Genomic DNA, 10,650 nt, shown 5'->3' on the forward strand with positions numbered 1-10,650 from the left:
AGATCGACGGTTACATAGTCTGCTTATTTAAATTTCGTGTTTTATTTTTCTAATAAAATACCAAAAATTACATATTGTTTTCGTATAATGGCATACTTTTTAAAGGGGAAGGGCGAAAGTGTAAACCCTGTACGTGGACCTGATCCAAATTTACAAAAATTACTTCTTCTTCCCAAAAATCTTATTATTCTTCACTTACTTACGGTTCATTGATATGAGAAGGCTTACGTTTCACGGAATCTCTTTTCAAAAATTTGACTTACCTGGTCCAAGTCTTTTGTAAATAATTTTTATATATATTAAATTGCTACTGTGGAGTAATTTTTCGTATAAATGATAAGAAATTTAACCTTTTTGCCGTAAAAAGGCTTACTTTTCGTAGGAACAGCTGTAAGTGAGATGATGCTACAAGGGATCCATAGAATTTGAATTTTTCAGATTAAATTTTTCACATCAGTGATTGATTAAAGTTTCCATATCTTGCATTGAATCTATTTAAAAGATCTTAAAAATAAAAACCCAAAGTACATGAACCTATAGATATTAGACAGATAAATGGAAAGACGAAAGTCATACAGTCATGTAAACAGAAAGATAAATAAACAGAAAGATGAACAGAGCGGCCGATGGAAAAGCTGACAGAAATTCAGACAGACAGACAGGCAGACGAGCTGAGAAAAGTAAATTCATAAAGATTCCGATTCAATGTATGTGTAATCAAGTATGCGTCCATCGTCAGCCCTTCTAAGTACAATAAACAGCGATCGTCGACCTGCGGACGCCGGCAAAGAAAGATTCAAGAAATATACGTTTCAAGCCTGGAGTTTCAATTTTGATCAGGTCTCTTCTTTTACCTATAATTTGCGATACTTGTGCCATCCACCTGGGCAGAGAAAGAGAAAGAGAAAGAGAAAGAGAGAAAGAGAGAAAGAGAGAGAGAGAGAGATGGAGATGAGCGAAAGAGTTCAATTTCTCGTAGGCGATCATACGGGGCCTTACAGAGCACGAACGAATACTAAAACTCGGCAAATTGATATGCAAACATATTTATTCTAATCCTTTTAGTACGTTTATGCCAATCGATGTATTCCCTCAATTATTTAATACAAACAACTCGGCTTTCGTTCTCATCTGTCCCCTCGAAAGTTCAACTCGATGTTACTTAGTCCGTCCCTATCGTATTGCTATTTATTCGAGAATGCAAATTTTCGCCAAAACTTGATAGATTGATTGATTTGTGATTGAAATACATTGTCATTGTTTGTAGCGCCAAATAGAAAGTGTTAATTATTCACATATACAAAAAGATATGAAAGCGAAAATATGTAAAAAGCATGAAAATAATTGCAATAAAAGGCGGTTAATACGATTTTATTAAATTACTTTTATTTAATATATATATATATATATATATATATAGTATTTTTCAGATTGATGTTCGTGTTTTAGTATTATTCTGTTGTTTTTTTTTTTTCCTTTTCCTTTTTGTTCCTCTTATTTTTCTGTTTTGTTTATTTTATGTTTTTTTCTTTTTCATATCAGCGGGAAGGGCTTTCGTGGTGTGTGAGGATTGATATTAATTACGTTTTAATATTAATAATTATTTGTTTATTTTGCTTATGAACTTGTGCGTGTGTGAATACATGTAAGAAATTTATTTAATTATTTCAATGAACGAGTAAATTAAACAGATTTCATAAATAAATTATTAAATATTTTTTTAATTCTTTTCAAATAATTGGCATCATAAAAAATTGAACATATATATATATATACATACATATATATATATATATATATATATATATATATATATACATATACAAACACTATGTCTATTAATTGCTCGAGCATACGTATTAAATTCATTCTGAAATGATTCTCAGCAAAATAAGATCAACTCTTATGCAAACATTTTTTTAGCTTAGTAAGAGATTCTTGATTTATTAGCGAACAATTTTCTTATCGTTTTTATTTTCATTGTGCAGAAAAAAAAAAAAAAACAAAGAAAAAACGAAAAAAAAGAAAATGTTTCTAACGCTTCTAAAGACAACGCTTACAGTCAGGAAAAGAGGTTGACAATAATTAAAAAAAAAAAAGGAGAAGAAAGATGTCTTAACAATGACTCCAATAATAACTATAATAAGAATGACAATTAAACGAACAATAATTAATAACATGAATAAGAATATAAATAATAATATTAATTATAATAACGATAATAATAATAATAATAATTTTAATTATAATAAGCAATGAAGAAAGCTAAACTGAAAGCTATGCTGGGCGGTGCGGGAAATGAAGGAAAAAATTAGATTCGGATTTGAGAAAAGATCAGCTACGATACTCAAAACCACGCTCAACTAATGTAAACAAATGTAAAGCAATCAATACTTGCACTATACCAGTATATGCCTACTTGTTGGGATTAGTGAAATGGAAGTGGCGCGCACCTATATGAAGCGAGCAGGACAAGAAGAATCTCCATGTAAAAGTACAATGTGCCAATGAAAGAATCAATCTACGACGCCAGCTTGCCGAGCAGAGGTTAGCGTACCTACCGGGCTTATATGTCACAAATTGACGAACACATTTTAGATCGCCAAGAGAATGAATGCCCTATCACAGATATGTTGATGAAATTAGACAAAATTAGTAGCAGTAGCCACATGAGGGGAAGCAAATACAATTAGACGGAAACCATGCGAATAAGGTGAACAAAGATACAATAGACCTGCAACAATGCAGCATTTATGTAACAGACAACAATCAAGAAAGCATCAGAAGAATATTACAGAAAAGCTGAGATCAATTCCTTTGGTTTAATATATCCGAGAATGGGGTGAATCTTCAGTCCCGATAGCCGAGGAATGTAGAAACCCAATAATAATTAAAATAATAATAATCATCTTCATAAATATATTAAAATGAATAATGGTAGCAAGAACAATAATAATAATAAAAATAATAATAATATTGATAACTAATACTATTAGTAATAATAATAATTATAATAATAATAAGGATAATAATAATAATAATAAGGAAAAGGAAAATTACTTGGTTAATGAAAAATTCTTGGTCGTAAGACAATGCGCATGGATGGCGTAGCTGAACGTAAGTGCACAGCTCAACATCTCAAATCTTAATTTATTAAATACTTCGAATCGATCAACACCCTCCCTATCTCTCTCTCTCTCTCTCTGCGCCCAATACATATTGTAAAGCATCAGCTTACAAAGTGATGAAAGTATCTTGAGATTTTTCATAATTTTCGACGCATTAGCGGATTATATTCTCGCTAGCGAACATCAATTAAAAATTCATTCATTAAATTATCGACAGGGACTAAAAGGCAAACTAATATTTCTCGAATCAATCAACGGAGGCTATCAACATTTCACGCTAAGCCGGATGGTTCTTAGGTAGGCTTCGTGAAGTCAGTTGAAGTGGAGAAGCGTTGCTTGATTTCATCCTAAATTCATTATCCGATTCCGATCGTTCTGATCCGTTCTGATTATACGCTCTATTCAAATAAAATTTAAATGAATTAATTTTAAAATTTTTTTTTTTTTTTTTTTTTTTTTTTTTATCATCATTTCTTCCTATATTTGTAATGTTCGCGCTTTTCTTTCGATTTTAAATTTCATCAAACATTTCATATTTCATTTAATTTGTCTTAATTTGAACTATTTTTAAAACTTAATTAATAAATAATTTTTTTTTTTTTCTTTCTTTTGCTTTTTTTTTTATTAAAATTCTATTTTAATATTTGGCATTTTGGTTTTTTTTTAATTCATTTTTTCTTTACGTGTGTTATTATCTGCGTACTTCTGCGTTCTTGTTTTGCAAATATTTCGTAAACTTCTTTCAGTATTTAGCATGTAAACACGTAATGTAAACTCGCTCGCTGATCTCCGGTATACTTTGAAAATTGACATACCAGTTTTATTAGCGGCATTTACGTCCCGCTCTCATCATCAAATATTTCTAAATATTATGCGTTTCTTACTAAATTTTCTGTTGGTTTTTTTTTTTTTTTTTTTTTATTTTCATTTATTCATTTATTTTTTTTATATTTTTGTTTTTTTTTTGGTCTGCTTTGTTGTTATAATTCAAGTAGTTTACCAAAATATTGGAAAAAAATTGTGCATTAAATTTCTTTTTATCTCTTTACTGAATATTCGTTTGGTACATCGTATATGATTTACCTTTATTTACCCTAAAATCTTTTTAATGTAACTCATCGTCTCCGGCTTGGTTAGCGAACGTCGCCGATTAGGTTTATATGGCTCTTCAGTGGTTACTTTTAGAAAATTACGTGTTGTTTGCGTGACATTGATGTCTACAGGGTGCGTTGAATGTGTCGTAATGCTGGTGTTGGGAACGACGTTAGTCGTGGTATTGTTGATGGCGTTGCTAGTGGTGGGGGTGATGGCGGTCGTGGTGGTAGTGATGGCGGTGATGGTGGTGGTGGTGATGGTGGTGGGGGTTGTGGTCGTGGTGGGTTGATGTTTGTTAGAAGTTGAAATGTTTTCTTCTTCTGGTTTCTCGTTTACCTTTGCAATTTCTATGTTAAGCGTTATTGGTTCTTTGTTGTTATTCACTGTTGTTGTCATCTTTGTAGGAAATGTTGTGTGTTCCATAGTTTTTACAATTGTTTCCTTTTGCTTTACTTTTTGCTGTTCTTGTTCCTGTTCTTCTTGTTGCTCTTGTTCTTGTTCCTGTTCTTGTTCTGATTTTTGTTTTTTATTTTCATCTTTTTCTTCTACATTTTGTACGGAAATTTCAGTTTGTACGTTTTGTGTTTCCGCAGCATATATGGCTACTTTTGGCTTTTCTGTTGTCGCTCTATCCGTCATTCCGTTTGCGTGTTCAATTGTTTGTGTGTAACTTATCGTTTTGGTAGTTATTAATGCTTGTTCTTTTTGATCCGGTTTTTGTTTACTGTTTAACGCCAACATTGCTGTTTTTACTCGTTTCTCTTCTGCCATTTCTCGTTTTTTTTTTTTCATCGTCTTCTTCTTCTACTTCTTTTTCTTCTTCTTGTTCCTCTATTTCTTTCTGCTCTTTTTTTGCGAGTGCTTCTTCAATATTTGTAGCATTTTTTGCAACCAAATCATGCATCTTTTCTGTGGTCAATGCGGATTTAGTTGTCTCTACTACAATTTTCTCTTCATTGTTTTTTTTGTTGGTCTTGTATAGCAATGACAGCTGTATCCATAGTGTTAGTGTCATCGTTTTGTTGTTCAACAACAGCAACATTTCTGGATATAGTTTGAATTTTCTGTGTAGTCGGATTAATGATGGTTGTCTGTAAAGTTGTATAAAGTTTTGTTTCATCGGTAGTAGCTAAAGGTTGCTTAGTGGTACTGTAATCAATTCTAATACTGTTGCTATTGTTGTTTGGTTTATTTCTATTAGTTTCCTGTTCCGTTACCGCTTTTATGGTACTTTCTTCTATATCTCTATATTTTTCACTAACAATTAGTTTTGCTGTGTCATCTAAAGTTTTTAAAGTTGTGCCTTCCATTTCTATTATGATGCCAGGGCTGGCAGTTTGCTCAACTTTCTCTACAGGTTCCGTATGGTATTCAAGCGTTCGATGTTCGCCATGGCCGACATGTTTACTGGTTGGCACATAATGAGATTTCACCAACAGCATGGGTGGTATAAAGTGTGAATTGTCTGCTGTTTCTTTCGTATGCGGCAAACGAGGAGGTGACTCAGTAAAAACATTACTATGCGGTTGCTGAGGGTGTATGGGATGACTTATGGTGGCAGCAGCTGCAGCAATAGATGGTATTACAATTGTAGTAGAGTGCATTTGTGTGAAGGGCTTAGGTGTTGTTAAGTTGTTAACGGTAGTGGAACTTTTATCTGTATTAAGATTTATATCTGTTGTGGTAATCAAAGACGCTGTTGCCGCTGTAGTGGTAGCAGTAGCCGTGTTAGCGGTAATGGTTGCTGCTGTGCTGCTTGTTGCAATAATTTTCCTCTCGAATTTTAATTTCAAAAGCTTTTCATTTTGCTTTTCATCGCCTTTATGCAATTTTTCTTTCATTAATTCAATGGTATGCAAGGTTTGCGCTGTTGGTACAGTTAACACTTTTTTAGAGTGAGGTAAATGCTCCATTATCTCATTGGATACGACATCTTCTAAAATGTGCTCAGCAATTTCCGGTTCACCTCGCTGAGCCGATATGGGCTGATCGCCTAACATCATTTCCTCCATCTTTAGAATTTCCTCCTTTTTCTCATTTTCCAATAGCTGTTGCTTAGTTAAATCTTTCTTCGTGAATTCCGTTAATTTCTTACCCGATTTTTTCACTGGCTTTGCTATGGGCCCTTGCAATTTATAGAAATTATTAATAGTTTCCATCTGTGATGGTTGCTCATCCGCTTGCATTAGCTCATCAACATTAAATTGTTCAATTAGTTTTTGAACTGTATTCTGTTCGGTTTGCACCTGATCCGTATATGAATTTGCATTAACCGAACCATAGTTGCCGTCTATGGGTAACAATTCGATATTGTTATTCTCGTTATTATCAGTTGGTATACTGTTAATGATTTGCATTGACTTGAAGTGAGAGTTTGTTATATCATTAATGCGTTGCGCCTCTAAACGTTCGCGTGGGCATATTAAGCTCTGTAGGGCTTGTTCTCGATCCTATTTAAATAAAATATTTAAATGAAATGAAGTTTTTCTCTTTTTTTTTTTTTTTTCTTTTTGGAAACTAACATAAATGGAATTGCAATTGCATACAATTTGTACTTCGTATTACCTGTTTGCCTTTACACGCTGTCCGTAGTAGACCTTCCTCTTGGCAATTTCTTATCAATTCTATGCTGGCCGTATCTGCCATATATTGCATGGTTAAATTTGGCATATCCTTCAAAATGCAAGCATCTGCCCAGCTGGGCACTAAAGTGTTATTGAAAAATAAACAAAACGAAAGAAAAGAAGTGAAAATAAACTTTAAAAAATTAATTAAAAATTCGTTGAAAAATTTTTTTTTTAATTTTTTTTTTTTTTTTTTTTTTTTTGCAATGAAGTCATGAAAAATTATTTCATATTTAATTTCAATTTATTTGAAAGTGATTTTTCGTACCTGGCATTTCACATAGGAACGAAGCTGTTTCCGGGCCACCACAACGCAATGCGTGCCAACGATAATCTCGTATAGGATCAATAACTGCGCAGAGCGGTGCATCCATTAAAGGCAAAGATTCAGCCCAATAGCCAGTATTAGTTACAAGTGGTCGTGAATTACTAAAGTATTTTTATATGCAAAAAAAGTAAAACAGAAAATATGGAATAGAATGGAAAGGCAGTTAAGTTATAGTTTATTGAATAGGATTAAACGAACCATCCATCATCTGCGTCCAAAACGTGTCAACGCGTATCTTGAAATTTGAACACATTGCGAATAGAATAAATAAATTTAAAAAAAATAAAGCAAGTAAGAAAGTTATATTCGGCAGGGGACGAACCTTGCCACTCGCTTACCCGTCACTATGCTTTTCGCATTCTAAACCCGAAATGCTTCTCTTTGATACCCATATCGCTGGTATTATTAAGAAAAAATTAATCGCAGTATCTACCATATTCACTTTAAAGTTAACCCATTTTTAAGCAGATAATACGTCACCACTTGAGCAGTGCTCAAAATAGTTTCAAACATTCCGTATTGTTTGTCTTATGATAAATAAGCATCGAATCTCAAAGGAGTCGAGAAACATTAAATTATCGAGGGCGTGGGTTCGAAACGCAGCTGGATTGTCTGATTTTTAAATTACATAGAACTTTTGATGATATTATATAAGAGCAGAGCTGGTAAAAATAGAAGTAATCTTTAATTATAGAAGGCACTCTTTTTGCTCTTAACAAATTGTATAATAATACATCCCAGTTTTAGTCATTTTTCCAGGTTTCAAATAATCCTTTCTTCTTCTTCTTCTTTTAATTGAATATAATAATTTATTGATCGACAGTTGGTCCCCGCATGGTCTGATGGTTATGACCTTCGGCATTTGCGCCGAAAACAACGGTTTGATCCCTACTGCGGTTACCCCACAATAAGTTGTACTTTACTACTATAACTAAACAAAGACCTTGATTATCGATCATAGCTTCATAGCTTCATGTGTTACGACTTTCTTATAAGGTGTTATTGACTTGAGTAAACAACAACTTTTTTTTTCTTTTTCAATTTTGGACTTTTTATGTACACTGTAGTATCTATCGCGTTATCAAAGATATACGATTATAAAATTCGCTTCAGCGAAAATCGCTGCGAACTTTTTTCTTAATAGAACTTGATTTTAGATATATTTCACATTTTTATATACTTACGACCACATAAAACGATCCGAGCTTTGTGGCCGCATAAGACCGATCCAAACGATATCATTTACATCCAATTCTCTAAGGAGATCTCGGGTTGCATCAAATTGGAAGCTATTGTCAACTGCAAGGACAATAAAAAACAAAGTATAGATGACATATACAAGAAAAGTAATTCATTTAGTTTTTATATATGTCCGGTAATTAAAAATAGATAAAAAAAAAAAAAAACAGACACAGTGAGAAAATTATCTCTTAATGAGTCATTAATGTATTGTACACTTGCATAAGCAAACATCAAATCAGTCCTAAGCCTGAATGAAAAATGCATCGCCAATAATTGTAGAGAGAGACAAAACGCTACATAATCTCTAACTATGTAAAATGCGTTGGATACGTGTACAGGGCAAGATTTCACATAGAGTGCCTGAAATGCGGCCGTAAAGGAACTGGCATAACAAATATCTAATCAATGTATAATGAGCCATAGGTGCATAATCGTATCAAAGTTAAAATCGATCCGTTAAAATACTGAATTATTCGAGGAATGAGAACCGCTTTAATTGAGGAATTAAGGTAGATACGTTGAAGCTTGCATCACCCAATTGTACCCAACTGTGGATGTCTAGTAAATTAACGTAAGTAGCCTGCGTTCAAAATGAAACGAAATAATCACTTCAAGCAGCCAATCCGCCGCAGAAAATAAATACAGTAAATGAGTGGGTAATTTATTCTCATGTGAATCGAAGCAACTTAAACAAAAGCTTTACCATATTCGAAGAAGGATATTATTCGGCTGCGTGTGGGCTTAAATATAAAAATATTTTATAATTTTATGACAATGCGGTAAAAACTAAAAAAAAACTTTCACATGGTGATTAAATACAACTTTTGGAGAATTAAAGAAAACCAAAGTTGATTAAATGATGCCCTCATAAACCTTAAGAGCGATAGTCTTTATCGAAATTTAAACTTCATCGCGTAAGCCCAAGAACAATCAGGTCACAATCAAGTCGTTTATGTTGTTCGCAACACCAAAAACGATTGCAAAAAAAATCCATTCTATGATATTAGGTAATCCAAAATTGAGAAGCCTCGTTTAGCTATGACCGTAAGCATCTCATATGAAACTGTGTTTGCTATTTTGTGCAAAACACATTTATGTGCAAAAAAAAACCTTAATGCAAGATGTGTGTCGCGTTCGCCCACAACTGATCAATTATGGACTTGTTTGATCATTTCAATGAAGAATTTAGAGAAGAATTTATCTGAGTTTCTTCATCGTTACGCAACTAAGCGTGTAAGCATGGATTCGTGACTTCATCCCCTGCAATCACAATTTAGAATCGAAAGTATGGAAGTGCGCCAAAGCAGTCAAACAAAGGCAGCGAAAAAGGTTACGTGCTATGTGTTGCAGATTCTTTGATCTTTACCGCTTATCTCGAAAAAGAAGAAGATATGTATGTTAAGAAGTAACGCGTATAATATAATAAAATTTCTAAAACGATACATTGCCGGATTCTTGGATCGCTTGAATAAGAACATTCAGAGGATTGGCGAGTATATGAGAGAGAAAAAATCCTCTCCTGGCAGTATAATATATCGGATTATTCATCAAACATTGAAGAGAGCGTAAATATTTGTGTACTGGGATATGGGTTACTTTCGCATTCAGATCCGGTGTATCGGGCTAAACATATAATAAAATCCGGGTTTGCCTTCCTGAGTGGAAATATTATACGTAGGCTTTTTTTTTAGAAATGTGCAGGTTGGGAAACAACGCTTAGTACTCAGTAGTCGCACAGCGAAAGTATAACGAAATGAGCGACACAGGCAATTGGGCTTCTCATCGTTCTATATATGTATAGATAGCATATATTATCAATAGGTTGGGTCAACAAATTTAACGGTTATATGAACATCAGTGATGAGTTTAAAAAGAAAATTCTTTCTATAACCAAAAGGCCATTTACTGTTCATGAAGAGACGATGAGCTTTTTGAATACGTTCAAGCAAAAATTTGGGGAGCGTTAATGGATTGAATTGACAATCGATGCCTATTCATTTTCTCCATGTCAAATATGCAGGAATTCGCAAGGTGGGCATTGACCCTTCTATGATATATGTCTATGCCTTGAATTTGACAATGTTACCATATCGCATAAGGTGAACATAACATCGTTTAGCTGGCTATTATACGTAAGATAGTATTCATCTGCTGGTGGAATGTCATACCCAGGCATGTACACTAAGGAAATTCAAATTCAAATTTAAAGTGCAAACAGTTGAAGTCAAAGGCA

The 10,650-nt window shown here is 33.3% G+C and overlaps 1 protein-coding gene across 1 annotated transcript in view; it reads right to left on the bottom strand.

Moving 5' to 3' along the window:
- Nucleotides 1–3,763: 3,763 nt before the first annotated feature.
- The window catches only part of LOC119634270 (bromodomain-containing protein DDB_G0280777), an 81,676-nt gene continuing 74,789 nt past the window's right edge, over nucleotides 3,764–10,650 (bottom strand). Inside the window, exons 3-7 of the mRNA XM_038028357.1 lie at nucleotides 8,360–8,474; nucleotides 7,116–7,276; nucleotides 6,789–6,928; nucleotides 5,186–6,673; nucleotides 3,764–5,021 (exon numbers count right to left, since the gene is read on the bottom strand). Of these exons, the coding sequence (XP_037884285.1) occupies nucleotides 4,218–5,021; nucleotides 5,186–6,673; nucleotides 6,789–6,928; nucleotides 7,116–7,276; nucleotides 8,360–8,474 (2,708 nt within the window). The 3' untranslated portion in view covers nucleotides 3,764–4,217. The remainder of the gene's footprint in view (nucleotides 5,022–5,185; nucleotides 6,674–6,788; nucleotides 6,929–7,115; nucleotides 7,277–8,359; nucleotides 8,475–10,650) is intronic.

Source organism: Glossina fuscipes, unplaced genomic scaffold, assembly GCF_014805625.2.
Source record: "Glossina fuscipes isolate IAEA_lab_2018 unplaced genomic scaffold, Yale_Gfus_2 0, whole genome shotgun sequence".
NCBI classification, from domain to species: domain Eukaryota; kingdom Metazoa; phylum Arthropoda; class Insecta; order Diptera; family Glossinidae; genus Glossina; species Glossina fuscipes.